Source organism: Macaca mulatta, chromosome X (assembly GCF_049350105.2).
Source record: "Macaca mulatta isolate MMU2019108-1 chromosome X, T2T-MMU8v2.0, whole genome shotgun sequence".
NCBI lineage: Eukaryota > Metazoa > Chordata > Mammalia > Primates > Cercopithecidae > Macaca > Macaca mulatta.
The window spans coordinates 108,274,307-108,299,224 of record NC_133426.1 but is presented as its reverse complement, the minus strand read 5'-3'; the positions used below and the strand labels follow the sequence as shown (position 1 = coordinate 108,299,224).

General features: G+C 44.1%; 3 protein-coding genes across 7 annotated transcripts in view; 2 read left to right on the top strand and 1 right to left on the bottom strand.

The window, feature by feature from the left end:
- Positions 1–91: 91 nt before the first annotated feature.
- On the top strand, positions 92–19,793 carry GLA (galactosidase alpha). 2 transcript variants are annotated; one of them, XM_077989197.1, is made up of 9 exons: positions 92–388; positions 3,463–3,637; positions 5,953–6,130; positions 7,003–7,094; positions 8,818–8,979; positions 9,197–9,394; positions 9,664–9,781; positions 13,440–13,553; positions 19,651–19,793. In XM_077989197.1, exons 1-8 carry the CDS (start codon positions 195–197, stop codon positions 13,520–13,522), a joined length of 1,200 nt encoding a protein of 399 aa, XP_077845323.1. In that variant the 5' UTR covers positions 92–194; the 3' UTR covers positions 13,523–13,553; positions 19,651–19,793. The 2 variants fall into 2 exon arrangements, with proteins under 2 accessions (XP_077845323.1, XP_001093625.1); XM_001093625.5 differs by lacking the exons at positions 13,440–13,553; positions 19,651–19,793 and having other exon boundaries at positions 9,664–9,960.
- On the bottom strand, positions 11,667–16,686 carry RPL36A (ribosomal protein L36a). The gene is made up of 5 exons (XM_015127816.2): positions 16,544–16,686; positions 16,028–16,133; positions 15,779–15,846; positions 12,003–12,125; positions 11,667–11,734 (listed from the first exon to the last, which is right to left on the bottom strand). Exons 1-5 carry the CDS (start codon positions 16,634–16,636, stop codon positions 11,714–11,716), a joined length of 411 nt encoding a protein of 136 aa, XP_014983302.1. The 5' UTR covers positions 16,637–16,686; the 3' UTR covers positions 11,667–11,713.
- Positions 17,027–24,918, top strand: part of BTK (Bruton tyrosine kinase) — a 42,381-nt gene continuing 34,489 nt past the window's right edge. For 3 of the 4 annotated variants that reach the window (XM_077989186.1, XM_015127815.3, XM_028842018.2), the window contains exon 1: positions 21,415–21,544. Coding sequence is in view for 1 of the 4 variants with exons in the window: in XM_077989185.1 (XP_077845311.1) it covers positions 17,042–17,099 (58 nt within the window). In the remaining 3 variants the exon portion in view is untranslated. Of the gene's footprint in view, positions 17,100–21,414; positions 21,545–24,918 lie in introns of those variants that run through there. The other variant, XM_077989185.1, reaches the window with a different exon arrangement.

Below are 24,918 nucleotides of genomic sequence, written 5' to 3'. Positions count from 1 at the left end.
AGAAAGAGGGTGATTGGTTAGCGGAACGTCTTACGTGACTGATTATTGGTCTACCTCTGGGGATAACCGTCCCAGTTGCCGGAGAAACAGTAACGTCATTATTTAATAAGTAATTGGTGATTGGTCCTCCCCTGAGGTTAAACTTAAAAGCCTAGGTTACCCGCGGAAATCTATGCTGTCTGATCACTGTGACAATGCAGCTGAGGAACCCAGAAATGCATCTGGGCTGCGCGCTTGCGCTTCTCTTCCTGGCCCTCGTTTCCTGGGACATCCCTGGGGCCAGAGCACTGGACAATGGATTGGCCAGGACGCCTACCATGGGCTGGCTGCACTGGGAGCGCTTCATGTGCAACCTTGACTGCCAGGAAGAGCCAGATTCCTGCATCAGGTATCAGATATTGGGTACTCCCTTCCCTTTGCTTTTCCATGTGTTTGGGTGTGTTTGGGGAACTGGAGGGTCTCAACAGGAACAGTTGAGCCCGAGGGAGCGCTCCCCGACCCGACTCTGCGCTGCTTTTTTATCCCCAGCAAACTGTCTCGAATCGGGACTAGCCCTAAACTTTCTCTGTGTGATGGGATGGGGGTCCGGCCAGCAGCCCCTGTTTGTTTCTCTCTCTCTCTCTCTCTCTCTCTCTCTCTCTCTCTCTCCTCCCCCCCCCCCCCCCCGCCTTCTCTTTCTCTTTCTCTTCCTCTTCTCTCCTCTCTCTATCTCTCTCTCCCTGCCCGGTTCTCCTTTTTCACTGCTCCTTGCAGAGCAGGGCCACCCCATAGGCAGTGTGCCCAAAGTAGCCCTGCCCGGTTCTATTCAGACCCTTCTTGTGAACGTTTGTTCTTCCTCTGCCGGATGCTAACCGTGAGAACATCTAGGATGGGTAGGAGGGATCGGGGACTAAGATTCGTGCCATTTTTTCTCCTTTTGGGGTCGTGGATTTCTCGGCAGTATCTCGAGAGAGTTAGAGAGACCCTAAGGTCGCTGAGATCTCTCCCACCTCGCCTATGAGCGTGGCATCAGGCTGGAAGGTTGACATGGAGGAACTTTATACATTTACACGTTTGGGTGAGGGTTGAGGCTGAATTAGATAGGTATTGAACGTGTCTGACCCTCACAATCCTTATCTGTAAATTGGGATTACAACCTTTTAATTTCAGGGAGCTGACAAAAAAGATCTGAAAAATAGTTCTTATCTCACACAGGTGAACTTTCAAGGAGATAACCTATTTAAAGTACATAGCACAGCGCTTGACCATTCAATTGCGCGTACAGAGCAAATGTTCCCTAACCTGGAATCGATGGGAAAATGAATGTAAACCTACAAATCTGAATGAATATGTGTATTTTTCTGGAGAGAGGATATTTACTTTCTTCAGATTCTCAAAGGGCTCTGTGACTTTAAAAAGGTTAGGAATCACTGATAGATATTGGTAAAAAGGTGGCAGTCACAGTACATTTCTGTGTTCATAAGTTATTCCTATGAATATCTTTACAGATAAAGTCAGGATGTTGGTCAGACCTCACAGAAGAAATTGGCCTTCTAAGTTTCATGTGACCCTGTGGTACAGTATGTGTGGCAATTTTGCCCGTCACGGGTTTTTTTTTTAGTGGTATTTGCATCTGATTAGAAAACTAATGCATGATCATTGCAAAAAATGTAGATAAAGAAGAGCAAAATGAAAATAAAGATTTCCCCCCACCATTCCACCACCCGGAAATAATCATGATTAAAATGTTAATATACAACCTTGCAATTGTTTTCTATATAAATGAAAACATAGATTTCTTTTTTTCATTATATTCCATAAAAAAATGGATCATGTTTATGTCATGTTTGGCTAATGACAAGACCCTGGCACCCAGCCTGGGCTCAAATTCTGCCTCATTGTTACTTAACCCTGTGACATTGGGTAAATTACACTTTTTTTTTTTTTTTTGAGATGGAGTCTCGCTCACACCATTCTCCTGCCTCAGCCTCCCGAGTAGCTGGGACTACAGGCGCCCGCCACCACACCTGGCTCATTTTTTTTTTTTTTTTTTTTTTTTTTTTTTGTATTTTTTAGTACAGATGTGGTTTCACCATGTTAGCCAGGATGGTCTCCATCTCCTGACCTCGTGATCCGCCCACCTCAGCCTCCCAAAGTGCTAGTGCTGGGATTATAGGCGTGAGCCACTGCACCCGGCCTTAGTTTTTTTTGTTTGTTTGTTTGTTGTTTTTTGTTTTTTTTTTTTTGAGAGGGAGTTTCACTCTGTCACCCAGGTTGGAGTGCAGTGGCGTGATCTCTGTTCAGTGCAAACTCCACCTCCCGGATTTAAGCAATTCTCCTGTCTTAGCCTCCCGAGTGGCTAGGATTACAGGCACGCCACCACAACCAGCTAATTTTTGTATTTTTAGTAGAGAGGTAGTTTCACCATGTTGCCCAAGCTGGTCTCGAACTCCTGGCCTCAAGTGATGTGCCCATCTCGGCCTCCCAAAGTACTGTTATTATAGGCGTAAGCCACTGTGCCCAGCCTTCCTTTATCTTTTAATTAATGTGCATGTATGTAATCTTTTAGGTGAACTTTTTGTGATGTTGTGCCAAGTTCCTTAAAAAGCCCTTTCGGAAGCTGGGCAGGTGGCCCACACCTATAATCCCAGCATTTTGGGGGTCCGAGGCAGGTGGATCACTTGAGGCCAGGAGTTCAAGACTAGCCTAGCCAAAATGGCAAAACCCTGTCTCTACTAAAAATACAAAAATTAGCCAGGTGTGGTGTCTCATGCCTGTAATCTCAGCTACTGGGGAGGCTGAGGCAGAAGAATCGCTGGAACCTGGGAGGCAGAAGTTGCAGTGAGCCAAGATGGCGCCACTGCACTCCAGCCTGGGCGATAGAGGGAGACTCCATCTCAAAAAAAAAAGATAAAAAAGAAACCTAAGTACTTTTGGGCTTTGTTATGGATTTTGTTAAATATGTAAAGGATTGCAGGGAGAATTAACTTATTTTTAATATTGAGTATGCTTATCCAAGAGCAAAATAATATTTGTCTATTTATTCAAATCATTTAGAAGCATCATAGTTTTAACATATGGGCCTTGCACATATCTTAAATTTATCTGTAGGCATTTTAGGTTGTTCAGTTGTTCTTGTGAATGGGATCTTTTTCTCCAAATAGGATTATTGTTGATATCTGTTGATTATGTTAACTTTGTAGTTTCTTACTTTACTGAACTGTCTTCTTAGATCTAATAATCTTTTCAATTTCATCATATATTTCTCATTCCTATTTTATTTGGGGTTTTTAGGGCAGAAGTATTAAGGGGATAAGAGAGACAAAAGAAAATCTGGAAAAACAATTCATTTTACCTTACATTGCTTGTGATTACTACCACAGTATTACTGGATTGGAAAAAATTGTGAAATTCCAAGGTGCCTAATAGGTACCTAAGTGTTCACTTAATGAATTGTAATGATTATTGGAATTTCTCTTTCAGTGAGAAGCTCTTCATGGAGATGGCAGAGCTCATGGTCTCAGATGGCTGGAAGGATGCAGGTTATGAGTACCTCTGCATTGATGACTGTTGGATGGCTCCCCAAAGAGATTTAGAAGGCAGACTTCAGGCAGACCCTCAGCGCTTTCCTCATGGGATTCGCCAGCTAGCTAATTATGTGAGTTTATAGATAATGTTCTTTTTCATTCGGAGGACTGTAAGCACTTCTGTACAGAAGCTTGCTTAGAAACAGCCCTCGTGGCCGGGCGCAGTGGCTCACACCTGTAATCCCAGCACTTTGGGAGGCCGAGACAGGTGGATCACCTGAGGTCAAGAGTTCGAGACCAGCCTGGCCAACATGGTGAAACCCCGACTCTACTAAAAATACAAAAAATTAGCTGGGCATGGTGATGGACGCCTGTAACCCCAGCTACTTGGGTGGCTGAGGCAGGAGAATCGCTTGAACCCAGGAGGTGGAGGTTTCGGTGAGCCGATATCGCACCATTGCACTCTAGCCTGGGCAACAAAAGCGAAACTCCATCTCAAAAAAAAAAAGAAAAGAAAAAAAAGAAACAACCCTCATGACACTTAGAAAGTAGAATAGCTGGCTGTTATCTGAACATCGAATTGTAAGGCTTATCATGTGGACTTTGCATTCCATCAGCAGACAATTTTTTTTTTTGAGACGGAATCTCATTCTGTCTCCCAGGCTGGAGTGCAGTGGCGTGATCTCGGCTCACTGCAAGCTCCGCCTCCCAGGTTCACACCATTCTCCTGCCTCAGCCTCCTGAGTAGCTGGGACCACAGGCGCCCGCCACCACGCCCGGCTAATTTTTTGTATTTTTAGTAGAGATGGGGTTTCACTGTGTTAGCCAAGATGGTCTCGATCTCCTGACCTCATGATCCGCCTGCCTCAACCTCCCAAAGTGCCGGGATTACAGGCGTGAGCCACTGCGCCCGGCCTACAAATGTTTTGCAATAGCTATTGAGGCCCATCTTGGAGTTCTCCTTTTGCTAAAACGACTGAACTCTCTAGGAGGAAAAAGGAACTTGGTTCTTGACATAAGCGTGCATGCATTTCCATATAACCTTTGGGAAGCTATTGCAATGGTACTATAAACTAGAATTTTAGAAGATAGAAGGAAAATATTCTGGAGATCATTGAAGAGAAATAGAGTCCAACACTAGTTAAAGATGATGAAGACATTGGCCGGGCGCGGTGGCTCAAGCCTGTAATCCCAGCACTTTGGGAGGCCGAGACGGGCAGATCACAAGGTCAGGAGATCGAGACCATCCTGGCTAACCCGGTGAAACCCCGTCTCTACTAAAAAATACAAAAAACTAGCCGGGCGAGGTGGCGGGCACCTGTAGTCCTAGCTACTCGGGAGGCTGAGGCAGGAGAAAGGCGTAAACCCGGGAGGCGGAGCTTGCAGTGAGCTGAGATCCGGCCACTGCACTCTAGCCTGGGCGACAGAGCGAGACTCCGTCTCCAAAAAAACAAAGATGATGAAGACAGATTTTTTTTTTTTTTTTTTTTTTTTTGACAGACTCTCTGTCACCCAGGCTGGAGTGCAGTGGCACAATCTCACCTCACTGCAACCCTCCACCTCTTGGGTTCAAGTGATTCTCCTGCCTCAGTCTCCCAAGTAGCTGGGACTATAGGCGCACACCACCAAGCCCGGCTAATTTTTGTATTTTTAGTAGAGACGGGGTTTCACCATATTGGCCAGGCTGGTCTTGAACTCCTGACCTTGTGATCCGCCCACCTCGGCCTACCAAAGTGCTGGGATTTCAGGCATAAGCCACCACGCCCAGCCGATGAAGACAGATTTTATTCAGTACTACCACAGTAGAGGAAAGAGCCAAGTTCAATTCCAAATACAACAAAGACAGGTGGAGATTTGTAGCCAATGAGCAGATTGAGGGGGTCAGTGGATGGAATATGTAAGAAGACATCAAGGGTAGGGAGCTTCTTGCTAAAGGCAGACCGTGAACTTAAACATGAAGGGTGGGGAATGAGGGAAATTGATCAGATATCAATGGTGGCAGTAATGACTTAGCAGGATTTTTGCTAAGGGGGCTTGCTAGGACAGACGTAGGAAGCCAAGGTGGAGGTCTAGTCGAAAAGAAGGCTCATCAGAGAAGTCTAACCAAGGTTTCGTCAAGGAGAGTCTTTGCCAAGGTAAATCTATCATTGCCCTCAAAAGGTAACTTTCAGGATCCCATCAGGAAGATTAGCATGGCTGCTAGCTTTCTCCTCAGTTCTGGGCTATAGCTCACACGCATAGTTTGAACTAGCGCAGCAGAACTGGGGGATTTATTCTTTGTCTGCCAACAAACTCATCTGGGTGATTTTGGGGGTTTGTGGGAAAAAGCCCCCAATACCTGGTGAAGTCACCTTGTCTCTTCCCCCAGCCTGGAATGGTTCTCTCTTTCTGCTACCTCATGATTGTGCTTCTACGATGGTGACTCTTTTCCTCCCTCTCATTTCAGGTTCACAGCAAAGGACTGAAGCTAGGGATTTATGCAGATGTTGGAAATAAAACCTGCGCAGGCTTCCCTGGGAGTTTTGGATACTATGACATTGATGCCCAGACCTTTGCTGACTGGGGAGTAGATCTGCTGAAATTTGATGGTTGTTACTGTGACAGTTTGGAAAAGTTGGCAGATGGTATGTTTTATTCCAGAGATTTAGCCACAAAGGAAAGAACTTTGAGGCCAAGGTAGCTGAGCCAAAGAACCAATCTTCAGAATTTTAAATACCCTGTCACAATACTGGAAGTAATTATTCTCCATGTGCCAGAGCTCCCATCTCTTCTCTTTCAGTTAATTAATTAATTAATTCATGTAAAATCCACACATGCCTAACCATAGCTAATATTGTGCACTTATAATTCAAGAGGGCTCTAAGAGTTAATTAGTGATTGTAACTCTCTATAACACCATTTAGGAGAGTCCAGGTTGTCAGTTGGTCACAAAGAAAGAAGCATCTTCATTCCTGCCTTTCCTCAATATACACACCATCTCTGCACTACTTCCTCAGAACAATCCCAGCAGTCTGGGAGGTACTTTACACAATTTAAGCATGAGCAACTGCCTGTCCCTGCTGCTAGTTTAAACATGAACCTTCCAGGTAGCCTCTTCTTAAAATATACAGCCCCATCCGGATGTGATGGCTCATGTCTGTAATCCCAGCACTTTGGGAGGCTGAGGCAGGTGGATCACTTGAGGTCAGGAGTTCGAGACCACCGTGGCCAACATGGTGAAACCCCGTCTCTACTAAAAATACAAAAATTAGCTGAGTTTGCTGGCACATGCCTGTAATCCCAGCTACTTGGGAAGCTGAGACAGGAGAATCACTTGAACCCGGGAAACGGAGGTTGCAGTGAGCCAAGATCGCACCACTGCACTCCAGCCTGGACGACAGAGTGAACTCCGTCTCAAAAAATAAAAATTATATATATATATAGAGAGAGAGAGAGAGAGAGAGCCAGCTGGAAATTCATTTCTTTCCCTTATTTCACCCATTGTTTTCTCATACAGGTTATAAGCACATGTCCTTGGCCCTGAATAGGACTGGCAGAAGCATTGTGTACTCCTGTGAGTGGCCTCTTTATATGTGGCCATTTCAAAAGGTGAGATAGTGAGCCCAGAATCCAATAGAACCGTGCTGATAGATAGAACTTGACAACAAAGGAAACCAAGGTCTCCTTTAAACTCCAACATTACTTAATATCATCCTACCATCTCTCCCAGGTTCCAACCACTTCTCACCATCCCCACTGCTATAATTATAGTCTAAGCTACCATCACCTGGAAAGTCATCCTTGTGTCTTCCCCTTTATTTCACCATTCATGTCCTGTCTATCAACAGTCCTTCCACCAGTATCTCTAAAATATCTCCTGAATCAGCCCACTTTCTTCCATCTCCACTACATGCACCCTGGCCTTCCAAGCTACTATCGGCTCTCACCCAGACTGCTGTGACAGCCTGATCTCTCTGCTTCCACTCTGTCCCAACCCCCATCTATTTTCCAAGCAGCACTAGAGTTATCTTATTAAAATGTAAATATCAGTTTTTTTTTAAGAAAAAACCCTGAGACTTAGCAGAGTTATAAAAAATATAAATGGCATCATCAGTTCCCTGCTTAAAACCCTTAACTAGCTTCCAATTGCACTTGGAATGAAACCAAACCGCACTGATCCAGCCCTTGCCTGCCTCCCCAATGTCCAAGGGGTCATGGCTCTTTCCCTGGCTACACTGGTTTTCTTTCTGTCCTTCAACACTGCAAGCCTATTGCTGCCCCAGGGCTTTACACTTGCTTTTTTTCTGCCTGAAACAGTTCTTCCCCAAATATTTTTAAAGGGCCGGGCTCCTTAACATTGAAGTCTCAGACCAAACGCCACATATGCAGACAGTTCTTCTCTAACTACTTTAAAATAGCCCTCTGTCCATTCATTCTTTATCACATTAACCTGTTTAATTTCCTTCTCAGAGCTCCACACTATTTGGAAGTATTTGTTGACTTGTTACCATGTCTCCCCACTAGAGTGTAAGTTTCATGAGGGCAGGGACCTTGTCTGACTTTGACTGTATCCCTAGCATATGGTTAAGTGTTGAATGGTTATTTATGGAATGAATCCCTATTATTCCCTCATCTCTGCAAAACAGTCTTTTTTTCTCTTTTTTCTCAGCATCTTAAACCTGATATCCCACCTGCCTATCTACAAACTTTTTTTTTTTTTTTTTTTTTTTTTTTTTTTTTGCGACAGAGTCTCACTCTGTCACCCAGGCTGGAGTGCACTGGCGCCATGTCGGCTCACTGCAACCTCAGTCTCCCAAGTAGCTGGGCTTACAGGCGTGCACTACCACATCTGGCTAATTTTTGTATTTTTAGTAGAGACAGGGTTTCACCATGTTGGCCAGGCTTTTCTCAAACTCCTGACCTCAGGTGATCTGCCTGCCTCGGCCTCCGAAAGTGCTGGGATTACGGGCGTGAGCTACCGCGCCCAGCCTCTACAAACTTTTTATTCCATTAACAAACTATATGCCTAGGATTTAAGTTTTCTTAATGCTTGATGGAGTCCTATGTAATTTTGCAGCTTTTAATTGTACTCATTAAGATCATTTTAGTTCTGATTATAGAAGTAAATTAACTTTAAGGGATTTCAAGTTATATGGCCTACTTCTGAAGCAAACTTCTTACAGTGAAAATTCATTATAAGGGTTTAGACCTCCTTATGGAGACCTTCAATCTGTAAACTCAAGGCTACAAGTGCCTCCTTTAAACTTGACTGTTTTCATCTCACAAGGATGTTAGTAGAAAGTAAACAGAAGAGTCATATCTATTTTCACAGCCCAATTACACAGAAATCCGACAGTACTGCAATCACTGGCGAAATTTTGCTGACATTGATGATTCCTGGAAAAGTATAAAGAGTATCTTGGACTGGACATCTTTTAACCAGGAGAGAATTGTTGATGTTGCTGGACCAGGGGGTTGGAATGACCCAGATATGGTAAAAACTTGAGCTCTCCTTGTTCAAGACCCTGCAGTAGGCTTGTTTCCTATTTTGACATTCAAGGTAAATAGAAGTGAAGTTCCTGGGAGGAGGCTTTATGTGAGAGTACTTAGAGCAGGATGCTGTGGAAAGTGGTTTCTCCATATGGGTCATCTAGGTAACTTTAAGAATGCTTCCTCTTCTGTTGTTTGAATTATTTCATTCTTTGTCTCAGTTAGTGATTGGCAACTTTGGCCTCAGCTGGAATCAGCAAGTAACTCAGATGGCCCTCTGGGCTATCATGGCTGCTCCTTTATTCATGTCTAATGACCTCCGACACATCAGCCCTCAAGCCAAAGCTCTCCTTCAGGATAAGGATGTAATTGCCATCAATCAGGACCCCTTGGGCAAGCAGGGGTACCAGCTTAGACAGGTAAATAAGGGTATATATTTTAAGATGGCTTTATATACCCAGTACCAAGTTTGTCTTGGGCCTAAATCTATTTTTTTCCCTTGCTCTTGATGTTACTATCAGTAATAAAGCTTTTTGCTAGAACTATTATTTCCAAAATAATGCTATAGTATCATTTTAATTTTTCCTACAAGTGCTTGATAGTTCTGACATTAAGAATTAATGCCAAACTAACAGGGCCACTTATCACTAGTTGCTAAGCAATCACACTTATTTTCTTGGTTTTTCAGGGAGACAACTTTGAAGTATGGGAACGACCTCTCTCAGACTTAGCCTGGGCTGTAGCTATGATAAACCGGCAGGAGATCGGTGGACCTCGCTCTTATACCATCGCGGTTGCTTCCCTGGGTAAAGGAGTGGCCTGTAATCCTGCTTGCTTCATCACACAGCTCCTCCCTGTGAAAAGGAAGCTAGGGTTCTATGAATGGACTTCAAGGTTAAGAAGTCACATAAATCCCACAGGCACTGTTTTGCTTCGGCTAGAAAATACAATGCAGATGTCAATTAAAGACTTACTTTAAAATGTTTATTTTGTTGCCAACTACTACTTCCCGTCCACCTTTTTCTCTATTCACTTTAAAAGCTCCCTTTCCACCAGGCTCAGTGGCTCATGCCTGTAATCCCAGTGCTTTGGGAGGCTGAGGCAGGCGGATCACCTGAGGTCAGGATTTCGAGACCAGCCTGGCTAACACAGTGAAGCCCTACTAAAAATATAAAAATTAGCCAGGTATGGTGGCGTCTGTAGTTGCAGCTACTCAGGAGGCTGAGGTAGGAGAATCACTTGAACCCAGGAAGTGGAGGCTGCAGTGAGCCAAGATCATGCCACTGCATTCCAGCCTGGGCAACAGAGTGAGACTCCATCTCAAAAAAAAAAGTTCTATTTCCTTGAATAAAATTTTCCAAAGTTGAAACTTTGGTACTAAAACTATTAAACACGTATTTACTCATCCAGATACCCACCCCCCTTGTTGAGATTCTCTCCCAATTATCAAAATGTGTAATATTTAACTACAAAGAGCTATAAACATCACTAAGACTGAAATGTAATAAAAAGGATTTATAGGCCAGGTGCGGTGGCTTACGCCTGTAATCCCAACACTTTGGGAGGCTGAGTCGGGCAGATCACGAGGTCAGACGATCTAGACCATCGGGGTCAACATGGTGAAACCCTGTCTCTACTAAAAATACAAAAATTAGCCAGACGTGGTGGCAGGAACCTGTAATCCCAGCTACTCAGGAGGCTGAGGCAGGACAATCACTTGAACACGGGAGGCGGAGGTTGCAGTGAGCTAAGATTGCACCAATTGCACTCCAGCCTAGGCAACAAGAGCAAAACTCCGTCTCAAAAAAATAAAAGATGTATAATTTGGAACTGTTAGGAGGCATTTTAATGAATGGTTATTTTGTCTCTTAAGATTCTTCCACCAAGTTTAGCCAGACATGGTGGCTCACACCTGTAATCCCAGCATCTTGGAACACTGAGATGGGAATTTCACTGAAGGTCAAGAGTTCCAGACCAGCTGGGTAACAAAGAGACCCCCACCACAAAAACAAAGTAGTCAGGTGTGGTGACAGGGACCACTAGTCCCAGCTACTCAGGAGGCTGAGGCAGGAGGACCACTTGAGCCTGCAAGCTCAAAGCCGTAGCAAGCTATGATCCATACCATTGGCATTCCAGTCCACATGAGAGGGAGACCTTGTCTCAAAAAAAAAAAAAAAAAAATTCCACTAGAGTTTCATACGCCAGAAAACCTGTTCTTTGTAGTTATTTTGGCATAAATACGTCTACTTTAAAATGTGAGGGGGAATGTCAAAATGTTTAAGAGTGTAAGACCAAGTCCATAGACAATATTATATATGTTACAGCGTAACTGTGTCTGGAGAACAATGCCAAAGTTCTTTATTAAATTAACTGTTATACCAAAGATCTGAGACTTAACTCTTAGTAAAAACATCTGATATTCACTATGTGTTACTGACTTCTCCCTATTAACCTGAAATGTGTCTACTTACATAACCAATAACCACTGCATAACGGCAAACTGCATCTCATAAGGCCCCCAGTGACTGAAGTGCCAAATTAGAAAATTGCAACATACGATGTGAACTCAACCATTCAGCTTCAATCCAAAACAAGTAGTACCAGGAAGAGGCATAAATTTCCCCACGGGCGGAATTGTGTTGATGGCTCTAGCTTATTCCCTCCCAAAAGATGAACGGCAAACAAATGAACTGAACATAAACTCAAGATTTTATTGTCTTCATAATAAAAGATGACACTTAGAACTGGATCACTTGGCCCTGTAACAGAACAGAAAAAAGTTGAGTTTTGTATTTTGCCATGAACTACTGCCCCATCAAGAACATTATCTCTTCCTAAAATGTTCACCATGCTGTTAAGCTTCCTCATTCTTCCTTTCCTCCTTGTAGCAGAAAATCTCACATACCTTTAGCTATAGATCTAGTATTTTTAGAGGATTACCCCTGAGCTCTACGCCACAATGAATGTTCACCTTTTCAAATAATAAAGCTATGAAAAATATTGCACCTTCCACCCGCAATTATATACCTTTCTCTTCTTATCTCCTCCCAGTTCAAAATGCTTGCATCTTTTAATAGCCAGCATTCTCTTAGATCTGCAGTTGGGCTCAACGCACTCAAGCCTTAGCACAATCTTCTTTGTAGTTTTAGCCTGGAAAAAAATTAAAGCCTTAATAAATAACTACAGAAGATCAGTTTCTTCAAAAATGACTGCTTTAAATAGTACTCAGTGTACTCTTAAGCCATAGGGAGAAAATAATCTAAAAATCAGTGAATTTAAGAGAAAATGTGTAGGACTTGAGGACTAAAAAAAATAAAGGCTGGGCACAGTGGCTCATGCCTGTAATCCCAGCACTTTGGGAGGCCGAGGCAGGCAGATCACAAGGTCAGGAGTTCGTGACCAGCCTGACCAACATGGTAAAACCCTGTCTCTACTAAAAATACGAAAAGTCAGCCGAGCGTGGTGGCTTGCATCTATAATCCCAGCTACTCGGGAGGCTGAGGTAGGAGACTCACTTGAACCCGGGAGGCAGCGGAGGTTGCAGTGAGCAGAGATCGAGCCACTGCACTCCTGCCTGAGACAGAGCGAGACTCCATCTCAAAAAAAAAAAAATCTATATATATATAAAAAGAGAAAACGTGGTAATAGCAAAGATGGCATGTCATCCAGTTTAAATCCAAACCCCACTCAGATCAAACATCCTAAAGATTCCTATCAAATGGGCCACCCTGAAATTGTGGCCATTCAGCAGCTCTGCATAGTTCTTTAATCCCAACAGTTTGTGAGGCTGAGGCAGGAGGATTACTTGAGCCCAGAGTTTGAGACCAGCCTGGGCAACACAGTGAGAACCTCGTCTCTATAAAAGATCAATAAATTCTAAGACTACCTAGAATTTATGTGCATTCAACTGAATTATGTAACTCAAACTACACTCCCCACTAATACTCAACTTTTTTAATTGTTCCTTTTTTTTTTTTTTGAGACGGAGTTTCGCTCTTGTTGCCCAGGCTGGAGTGCAATGGCGTGATCTCAGCTCCTTCTCCTGGGTTCAAGCAATTCTCCTGTTTCAGCCTCCTGAGTAGCTGGGATAACAGGTGCCCACCACCACGCCCAGCTAATTTTACTAGAGACGGGGGTTTCATCACGTTGGCCAGGCTGGTCTCAATCTCCTGACCTCAGGTCATCCACCCGCCTCGGCCTCCCAAAGTGCTGGGATTACAGGCGCTTAGTAAGCCACCACGCATGGCCTTGATTGCTCTTTTTACCTAAACAGAATATTGTTTACAAGTTTCATATTTACCAAAAAATTGCAAACATGCTACAGAGTTCTCATAAACCTTACAACCAGTTTCTCATCTTACATTAGTATGACTTATTAACAAACCAACACTGATGCCTTATTAACTCAAGTCCATACTTTTTAAAATTTCCTTGTATTTTCCTAATGTCCTTTTTCTGTTCTAGGACCCCATCCAGGACACAACCTAACATTTAGTCATCATGTCTCTAGACTCCTTTGGCTGTGGCAATTTCTCAGACCGTTTTGATGATCCTGACAATTTCAGCACTACTGGTCAGGTATTTTGTAAAATGCCCCTCTTGGGATTTGTTTTTCTCATGATTAGATAGAGTTATGGGTTTTTTAGTGTCATTTTCATCACACCTTATCAAGGGTGTATATCAACATGACTCATGGCTGTTGATGTTAACCTTGATTACCTGGCTGAGGTAGTGCTTGTTAGGTTTCTCCACTGTAAAGTTTTATCGCATTTTTTCTTTGAGGTACAAACAATCCAATTACACTCTAAGTTATTTTAAAATATGCAACTAAGTTATTGACTTTAGTCACCCTGTCGTGCTATCAAATAGTTGGTCTAATTCATTCTAATTTTTTGTACCCACTAACCATCCCCACCTCCCCCCACTACCCTTCCCAGCTTCTGGTAACCATCCTTCTACTCTCTATATTCGAGTCCACTTGTTTTGATTTTTAGATCCCACAAATGAGAACATGTGATGTTTGTCTTTGTGTGCCTATTTCACTTAACATAATGATCTCCAGTTCCACCCATGTTGTTGTAAATGACTGGATATCATTCTTTTTATGGTTGAATACTACTCCATTGCATATAGGTCCATTTTCTTTTTTCCTTGTTTTTTTTCTTTTTTGAGATGGAGGCTTGCTCTGTCGCCCAGGCTGGAGTGCAGCGGTGTGATCTCCGCTCACTGCAGCCTCTGCCTCCCAGGTTCCAGCGATTCTCCTGCCTCAGCCTCCCGGGTAGCTGAGATTACAGGCCTGCACCACACGCCCAGCTAATTTTTGTATTTTTACTAGAGACGGGGTTTCACTATCTTGGCCAGGTTGGTCTCGAACTCCTGACCTCAGGTGATCCACCCACTTCGACCTCCCAAAGTGCTAGGCACGAGCCACTGCGCCCGGCTGCATATAGGTACATTTTCTTTATCCATTCATCCCCTGATGGACACTAAGGTTGCTTCTAAATCTTGGCTATTATAAACAGTGCTGCAACAAACATAGAAGTGCAGATATCTCTTTGGTATGCTGATTTTCTTCTGGGTATATACTCAGCAGTGGGATTGTTGGATCATATGGTAGCTCAATTTTTAAAAACTCAAATTTCTTAATAAGCTTGCCCCTTTAGCAAGAGTTCTGATACTGCTGCTAGCTTGCAGTTCTTAACCGGCCAAAACCTAGTTAGAACCTGTCTTCTAAACAAGTTATCCAAATGTGAAAAGGTATAAAAAAGCATTCTTTCTGCCACCCTGAGACCAAACTACTTACTGCATCCAAATGAGCACTAAAGTCATTCCTTAATACTTTCTGGAGCTAAACTGCACGAGAGGCAAAGTGCCAAAAGAAATGCTGTGTTGGGCCGGGCGCGGTGGCTCAAGCCTGTAATTCCAGCACTTTGGGAGGCCGAGACGGGCGGATCATGAGGTCAGGAGATCGAGACCATCCTGGCTAAAACGGTGAAACCCCGTCTCTACTAAAAAATACAAAAAACTAGCCGGGCACGGTGGCGGGCGCCTGTAGTCCCAGCTACTCGGGAGGCTGAGGCAGGAGAATGGCGTGAACCCGGGAGGCGGAGCTTGCAGTGAGCTGAGATCCGGCCACTGCACTCCAGCCTGGGCGACAGAGCGAGACTCTGTCTCAAAAAAAAAAAAAAAAAAAAAAAAAAAAAAAAAAAAAAAGAAGAAATGCTGTGTTGGAGAGAATACTCCATTCCAATCATCGTGCTAGTAACTTTAATGGTTAGCCAAATCACCTAAGGTTTGAGAATAAACAGAAACTCACTCAGCCTGAGAATATGGAATTCAGGAGGCTAGCAGACAGGCCTAAATGGTTATTCTATAAGAGTTTTAAGACTTCACGAGAACAGGTAGCTGACTGCAGGTTTCTGTGATGAGAAACAACAGAACTTAGTGCAACCAACAGTCGAGGATTCAGACATGACGACAGATAAGGAGCAAGGCCAATGAAAGGATTTACAAGTGTACTCACACCTCAGTTCTTAGGAAAGCAGGGCACATTCCTCGATTTTTTGCCTCTTCAGAAGGGAAAGGATAAAAAATCGTAAACACTGAAATAGTGCAGTATTGTGGACTAATCAGACCTGAGTTGCATTCCCAGCTCCATCACCTACTAGATATATCACTGCAGTCAACTGTGAAAACTTCGCTAAACTAACGCTATACCTATATCATGAAGTGTGTGGACTAGAGACAAGTATACATCCTTACTGCAATTAAGTGGGAAACGTCAAATAGTAATTACCACTCACCTTTTTCCGGAAAATCGGCTTAGTTTGCCCACCATAGCCACTCTGCTTCCTGTCATAACGCCGCTTTCCTGGGAAAACGAATTGGTATTTGTTATAATACCAGCAAGTAATTCTTACAGGTTTTATCTTAATTTTGCAGCAGAAATATTAACGCTCAAGTCGGGCGTGGGGGGGAAGAGACCTGGACCCGTATGTTACTCTACAACACAAATGTCACATTAACACCAAATTATGCAGAATCCATCTTACCCTGGGCATACAGAGAATCCTTGCCCTTCTTGTACTGTGTCACTTTGTGGGGTTGGTGCTTGCCACACTTCTTACAGAAAGTCCGGCGGGTTTTAGGGACGTTAACCTAGTAAAGAAACCGTTCAGAACGTGCAGTGTTATTTGACGACAATGGCACAACGCCCTACCTCACCCAGCTAAAGCTAAGGCACTCCACGAGTACTCCTCACTACATGCTAACTCTGACTACAGGGTGGGTCAGCCCCATGTGCTTCAAGCAGAGCTTCCTCCCTCCGTCGAGCCCCAAAGAGGGAAAAGATCTTATTAACTCCACCCCCGGCTAACTCTACCTCTTTGAACCCATCACTTCAATTCCTGGCCCCGTAGCCCGGTCCCTTTAGGGTTGATCCCGGCAAAATTGGGTTGCTCCGGTATATCGAGTCCACACAGGAGCCTGGACCCATCCCGGCACAGCACCGGCGACGAAGGGGGGATAGATTACGCTGGATATTACTCGGCCCCACCAGCAAGTCCTACCATGCTTGCGAGAGCGATACCGGCACGGGAAGAAAGAAAGAAGCCGCGCCGCAAACGGAAGTATATAGGAGGTTCCCGATCGCACTTCCTCATGGGAGTCGGTAGGAGCAATCATAGAGTGTAAGGCTCGGCGCAGCGCCCTCCGGCTGCTGAGAGGACTCAGTTCCGAGCCGCGGGCGGGAGCTTAAGGAAGGACTCCGCCTAAAGGGTGGTCCACTCACCCCAACTTCCGCCCCGCAGCTTTGCAGCGTTTCGTCACTTTATCTCTTTTGGTGGACGCTGCTACATAGTGGCGTTCAGTGAAGGGAGCAGTGTTTTTCCCAGATCCTCTGGCCTCCCCGTCCCCGAGGGAAGCCAGGACTAGGGTCGAAAAGAGGGGTCCTCCACCTCCACGTTCCATTCCTGTTCCACCTCAAGGTCACTGGGAACACCTTTCGCAGCAAACTGCTGATTCAATGAAGGCCTGGAGGGAGCCAATTGCTCCAGTTCATCAATCACATGGCCAGTTGGTCCATTCAACAAATGGTCATTAGATGCCCATTATGTGTCAGGCACTGTTCAGGGGAAGGGATACAGTAATCTAATAGGCTTATAAATGTACAATTACGAACTAAGTACTTTGAAGAAAAGGAACAATGATTGGCGTTAAAGCAGCACCCTTCTGTTGAGGGAGTAAGTCAGCTGCTCTAGGTTCTGAAAAGTGACAATGAAATTGTTCGGCTCCTGTAATAGCAATCATCAAGCCTAGAAGTAGAAAGTATCCAGTGGCTCTTCCCTTCCTTGCAGACCTGGCAGAAGGCATATACTAGGTTTCAAGAGAGTCCAGCATAGAAAGACTGCAGGGTACTAAACATTTTAAATAGATTGTGTCATACAATTCTCACAGTAATTCTAGGAGACAGGTGGTACTATTATTCCCATTTTACAGGTTAAGAAATTGAGGTCGCTGGCCGGGCGCGGTGGCTCACGCCTGTAATCCCAGCACTTTGGGAGGCCGAGGCGGGCGGATCACAAGGTCAGGAGATCGAGACCACGGTGAAACCCCGTCTCTACTAAAAATACAAAAAATTAGCCGGGCGCGGTTGTGGGCGCCTGTAGTCCCAGCTACTCGGGAGGCTGAGGCAGGAGAATGGCGTGAACCCGGGAGGCGGAGCTTGCAGTGAGCCGAGATCGCGCCACTGCACTCCAGCCTGGGCTACAGAGCGAGACTCCGTCTCAAAAAAAAAAAAAAAAAAAAAAAAAAAGAAATTGAGGTCGTAGGATGTTAAAGGATTTTACCAATGTCAACAGTATTTAGTGAATCTAGGATACAAACCTGGGTAGACTGACTCTAGAACCTGGGTTCCTTTAACATTATAAAATACTGCTGTTGTGGCCTGGTGATTATAATAGCTAATATATATATATATATAGCACACTATATGCCAGGCATTCTCCTAACCACCTTACATACTACCCCTTTTAATCCTGACAGCAACCCCAGGAGGTATGTACCAGTATTAGTATTTAACAGGTGAGGACACTAAGGCACAAGAGATGTTAAGTTTACTTACCTGAAGTCACACAGGTTGTTATTTTTTTGTGGAACTGGAATTTGATACTAGGTAGTCTAACACTACAGCCTTGCACTTAACCACTACATCATACCAAGGAAGCAGGGGCATCTGCAGTGTAGAGGATGGTGAGGAGACAGAATTGGGCTGAGACACAGGAGGAGGTGGCAGTGGAGTAGGGACTGACGAACCATGACAGTCTGGGGTATCTTGCTTGCACAACCCTCCAGAAACATGCGTGGGACCTGAGCTGACACTCTGATCACCCCCTTTTTTGTTGGGTGGTCTCTGGGAATGAGATAATAAAAATATTACCACTACCTGCTACATTTCCTGAAAGTTTCTTTGCCAAACTTCCAGCATTTTCTTTTTCTTTCCAGATTCTTAGGCAATCTCACTGGCCTTTAGGGGTTTATGTTAGTAACATAGAAATATGAAGACCATGAACATGGCCCCTCTATGATAGAAAGAACTAATCAACCTTAGTTCTTTCTATCATACCTGTATTACATGGCTTTGTGGGGTTTTTGCTTGTTTTTGCTTACTTAAAAAAATTTAATTAACAAAAATTGTTTATATTCAAGGTGTACAACATGATGATTTGATATGTGTATACACTGTGTAATGATTACCACAGTCAAATTGATTAACATATTTATCATTCATCACCATCCATAGTTACCATAGAGGAGGTGAGGACACTTAAAATCTGCTCTCTTATCAAATTTCAATAATACAATGTTATTAACTATGGTCACTATATTGTACATTAGATCCCCAGAGCTTATACATCCTATAAGTGAAAGTTTGTACACCAATGCTGACACTGAGGTGGGAGGATCACTTGAGCTGTTCTCTGTTTTGGACATGTTCCTGCTCATTAATATCCCCTAAGATAAGGCACTCAGAACTGGATGCAGGACTCTAGGTGTGGTCTGGCTTTGCAGAGTAGGTGGCATGTTACCTTCCTCTGTCTAGATATTTTACTTCTGTAAGGAAGCCTCAATGTCACGTTGGCTTTTCTGGAAGCCATGTTAACTGATATGACATGCCTTTTGATTACTATCAGCAAAAACCCCTGAACCATTTTCACAAATGCTACTGCTACTCCACTTTCTCCTGGAGTCATTTGAAGTTCAAATTTGGGGCCCAGTTGTGAGACATCACCTTTAGCCCCGGTAAAATACACTTTGTGGAATTTGGCTTCTCACACCAGGTGATCAAGATCTTTTTGGAAACTAATTGCCCTCTTCCATCATCCAGTCTAGCACACAGAGCCTTGCACCATTCATAAACTAACTGGGCTACTTTTTATATTTTCCTCAAAGATCATCAACAAAAATGTTGAACAGGATAGCACCAAGAATAGAACCTTATATTGCATTGGGAATCTGTTCAGGTGACACTCAGCTGTTCATTTGTGCTATCTGAGTACAGTCCTCCTGTCAGTATGGATGAGTGTGCTAGGGGAGTGGTCGTGGGCAGAGGGTGAAGAAGAGCCTACATCTACTTGCTCTTTTCCCTTGTGCTCCTCTCTCTCTCTCTCTTGTTTAGCTCTCCCACTGGATGCCTGTCACCTCCCAGTCCCCACCCCAAGATGGACCTTGAGAAGGGACAGGGCATGTGACAACAAGTGACATAAGATGAAGAAAAGAGGAGGGAAGGTGAATGCCTGTGACCAATCCTCAGGCAGGTGAGTGGAGCAGCTATTGGGGGTGACTAGCAAAAGGATAGAAGTTGTCAATAAAGTAAGGCAATCGTACAACACATGCTGTCCATCTATCTTGTGCAAATGTGAGGATCAACCACTATATCATCAGTCTACAAATACTTTAAATGTTTTTATTTAAAGTCCTGTTGGTGACCGGAAGAGGTGGCTCGCCCCTGTAATCCCTGTATTTTGGGAGGCCGAAGCAGGAGGATCGCTTGAGTCCACGAGTTTGAGACCAGCCTGGGCAACATAGTGAAACCCCACCTCTACAAAAAATACAAAAATTAGCCCAGCACAGTGATGTGTGCCTCTAGTCCCAGGTACTAGGGAGGCTGAGGTGAGAGGATCACTTGAGCCCAGGAGACAGAGGCTGCAGTGAGCCATGATCATGCCGCTGCACTCTAGCCTGGGCTTCAGAACAAGACCCTGTCTCAAAAAAAAAAAAAAAAAAAAAAGGTCCCAAGGCCTGTTGGGGATTGGGGGGTGAGGGGAGGGATCTTAGAGGATGGGTCAATAGGTGCAGCAAATCACCACAGCACACGTATACCTATGTAACAAACCTGCACCTTCTGCACATATATCCCATTTTTTTGTTTGCTTGTTTGTTTGTTTTTTAGACGAAATAAAGAAAAAAAAATAAGGTCCTGTTGACTTAAAAGCTCGGATGAACTTGTAGTGGGACCTGTGATCTGTTTCTACACTAGGATACAGTGCCTTGGGGCAAGGAAATATGGTAGTGCCCAAGATGTCAAGGTGGGCAGGCAGATCAGTCAGCAGGGGCTCCAGTGTCATGGTCTGCATTCAATACTGGCTGCATTTCCTAGAAGAATCCCTGGGGGAAACATTGCAGTTGGAGCATAAAGTAGGGGGCCCCTGAGAAAACCTCCAGGCTTCAAGTGACACTAGTCTGCTTTACGGGTTTACACGACTCAAGAGAAAGGTGTACATTGACAGATAATCCCTGAGGCTGAATCTTAAAAGAAGAAAATCAACATCCACAGAAAATGGGGAAGGGCACAAATATTTCTGTGGGCTTATATTCCGACATTTTTATCTGTAGGGGAAAAATGCTTTCTTAGAAAATGACTCAGCAGGGGGAAGTCTTGTCTCTACCTCTGTCTGGCTCTGTCCTTTGGGGTCCCTTCACTATCAAGTTCAACTGTGTGTCCCTGAGACTCCTCTGCCCCGGAGGACAGGAGACTCGAAAACACTCTCCCTGGCCAATCTCTTTGCTCTGTGTCTGCCAGCCCCCAGCATCTCTCCTCTTTTCTGTAAGCCCCTCTCCCTGTGCTGACTGTCTTCATAGTACTTCAGGTATGTTGTCCCTTTACCTCTAGGAGGATAGCTTGATGACCTGTCTGCTCAGGCCAGCCCCATCTAGAGTCTCAGTGGCCCCAGTCATGTTGAGAAAGGTTCTTTCAGAGACAGACTCAAGATAGTAGTGTCAGAGGTCCCAAGCAAATGAAGGGCGGGGACAGTTGAGGGGGTGGAATAGGGACGGCAGCAGGGAACCAGATAGCATGCTGCTGAGAAGAAAAAAAGACATTGGTTTAGGTCAGGAAACAAAAAAAGGGAACTGAGTGGCTGTGAAAGGGTGGGGTTTGCTCAGACTGTCCTTCCTCTCTGGACTGTAAGAATATGTCTCCAGGGCCAGTGTCTGCTGCGATCGAGTCCCACCTTCCAAGTCCTGGCATCTCAATGCATCTGGGAAGCTACCTGCATTAAGTCAGGACTGAGGTGGGTCTGGGGTATGGCAGGGGCTGGGCAGCAGCAGCAATGTACCTTTCTTGGGACCCCTAAAAAACAGAGAGACAGCATGGCTGGTGCCATTTATCAGCTAGCAGACGAGGCTGACGGAGGGTGGGAGTGTCATCAGCACAAGGCCCTGGCAGTCCCGTCTGGTGATTAGAGAGGCTGAAAAGGTCCTTTCCGACAAGAGCTGTGGGTGGGGTGAACAGGAAGAGAAAAATGTGACATGAGGTGACCATCTGAACAGGTAGCAAATGTTAGAAAGGGGTACCTCTGGCAAACTTAGTGGAAAAGTAATATTGCAGGGAGCAGTCAGATAAAAACAAGCCCTTCTGTCAAATAGTGCTTGAAGACTCAATAGGGATACATGGGTCAATGAAGCCCTTAGAAAAAGAAATACTAAGAGGCAGATTCTCTGAGGACATGGTAAAGGCTCACGCTCCACATTATGCAGTTGACTTTTGTGAGCTAGGGAAAGGCCCGGCTAGGCCAGGGTGTAGGCTACCTGCCTTGAGCTGTACCAGGCCAAATGTTGCCAGGATCAGAGCCGGCTTTGTTGAAAGGACTGTGTGAAAGCTGTGCCAACCTCGTGGTAACAATGGGTAAAAGACTGGGCCAGGAGAAAGCAGCCTCTGCCTCAGCCCGGACAGTGCGGCCAACCCCTCAGGTTCTGGCAAAGGTTTCTCCTCTTATCATTGCCCTCCATGTGCATGGCTTGCTTGTCTCTTGTCTTCATTATTTCTCCTTTCTTTTTCTCCTCTCCAACCTCCTCCTCTTCCCACTCATCCTCCTTTCTCTACCTGTATCCCTTCTTCACTATACCCTCCTCTGTTCTGTTGATTACCATAGACTCTGACATACAGTTAGCACTTAATAAATAATTGCCGAATTACATTGACTTTTTCTTGCTCCTTTCTTCCCCTGCTCTTTTCCCTTTTCCTTTCCCTTTCCCTTTCCTCCTCCCTGCCTGCCTAGTACCTTCCCCATAAGGTGGTTGTGAGCAGTAAATGTGCAAATACATGTAAAGCATTTAAAACAGAGCCTGGCAATGGTAAGTGCTGGATCTCAGTATTTGCTATAATTTTTACTCTGCCTCAGACCTGCCAATGTCCCCCAGAGGGCCTACCTAGAGCAAATTGTAGGACATTTAGAATAAAAGTGATTGGTGACCCCAATCAAGACATCCTTGGATAAGTTGCCCAGACTCCAAATGAACCAATTTCTTGGCCACCTAGCTCTCGAAGCTGAAAGTCTCTGTCTCATGCCATGCATGTCTAGAGGCAGGGCAGCAGCAAAGCCCAGTGGCTATGGGGGGTCTACACAGCTCAGTGGCTGTCATCTTTGCTCATGGCAACCTAAAGCATTATACCCAAACAGTGTCCCTTAGGGCTTGCCCTATCTATTCTGATTCCTTTTATATTCAAACTATTTAAACTGCTTGCTTGTGTTGAAGTCCAAATTTCCATTGCATATGGCTGTTGATGTTTTTGTTTGGAATTCTTTTTTTTTTTTTTTTTTTTGACATGAAGTTTTGCTCGTGTTGCCCAGGCTGGAGTGCAATGGCACGATATTGGCTCACCACAACCTCCGCCTCCCAGGTTCAAGCGATTCTCCTGCCTCAGCCTCCCAAGTAGCTGGGATTACAGGCATGCGCCACCACGCTAATTTTGTATTTTTAGTAGAGACAGGGTTTCTCCATGTTGGTCAGGCTGGTCTTGAAATCCCAACCTCAGCTGATCTTCTCGCCTGGGCCTCCCAAAGTGCTAGGATTACAGGCACGAGCCACCACAACCAACCTGGAATTCTTTGTAAACTCCTATGGTGTGAACTAATGTAACTTTCCATCCACTTATAGGGGATTGGTGCAATTTTAAATTATCACTATGATTTGCTATTTCCATTCGAGCAAATTTCCTATAGAGTTTCCTTTCAGTGGACTAGACCCATATCAGGAAGTGACTTAGGTATAAAGGGAAGATATAGCTTTCAAAAACCAAAGTTTGGGTGTTCTCCAAAGAGTTATCAGATACCCCCTTCTACTCCCGCAATGATCTGATTGCTGAGATCTGATTGTAACTACTGAAAATAAGGAAGAACTAGAATTTTCAGTGACACAGTGCTCAACAAGAAGCTAGAAAAGAGGCCTTGACATATTTGACTCCAAAGCTACTTGGTTATGCATGAAGCCATCTGGGGAGGGGAAGGAGGAGGGAGAACTCCTCTGAGGACCCTGAAACAATTGGGCCACGTGTGACTTTCAGTTTCTATGGAGATTCATGTGCAGTGGCTGAGGGTGATCTGAGAGCATTGGAAACCCAGAAGCTTTAATCCCAGGCTCTTCTATCTGCTCTTAGAAAGTTCTCACAAGATATCTTTAGGATTATATTGGTTATTTGAATCTCAAGGAGAAGCTGATCTCACTGCCCTACCTCCCTGAACTGAAAACAAACTGTAGTCTGTTAGCTCACCCTAGAAGAAAGAAATTCTAGAGTCAAGAGAAGTTAAGTTTTAGACAAGTTGGAGGTTGGAATATACTGGAGTTTAAGATCGTTGACTCAATGAAAAAAACAAAACAAAACAAAACAGACTTGTCTGCAGTAAAACCAGAGTTTTAAAAATGATTAGAAATGGACCAGAAAAGAGATAAGGATAATGAGAAAGGGGGTTCTCTAAAACTATTTGGAGCTGAAATTGGGACAGTGTTTCTGGAAACTATTTTGGCAGTATGCATCAAAATGCAAAATGCACATACTTTTTTGACTCAGGAAATGATGCTTGTATAGAGATCCTAATAACATGGGAAAATAATTAGGAATAATGTTAAATAAGAATCTTAGACCATTTTTGGAAAAAGGTACCTTGAATGGATGGATAGATAGATAAATAGATACATACATACATACATACATACATACATACATAGATGTTACAAAAAATAGGTAAATTAACTGATTGTGCAATATGATCTCAAATATTATAAGAAACATGCACAGAAAAAAATGGAAGGAAATATGCCAAAATATTAATGCCTCTGGATGAGTTTATAATTGATTTTTTTCTTTTTTATTTCCCTGTACTTGACATATTTTCTACAATATGCATGTTTTATTTTACTATATTTTGTTTTGTTTCGAGATAGGGGTCTCCCTATGTTTCTCAGGCTGGCCTTGAACTCTTGGGCTCAAGCGATCCTCCCATATCAGCCTCCTAAGTAGCTGGGACTACAGGTGCACACCGCTGCACCCAGCTGCGTGTGTTATTTTGATATCGATGGAAAAAATAAATAAAATGTTTAAGCCAAGGAAAACAAAAACTAGGTTGAAAAAGAAGGCCAAAGGGGCACACAAGTCCAGAGTGAAAGA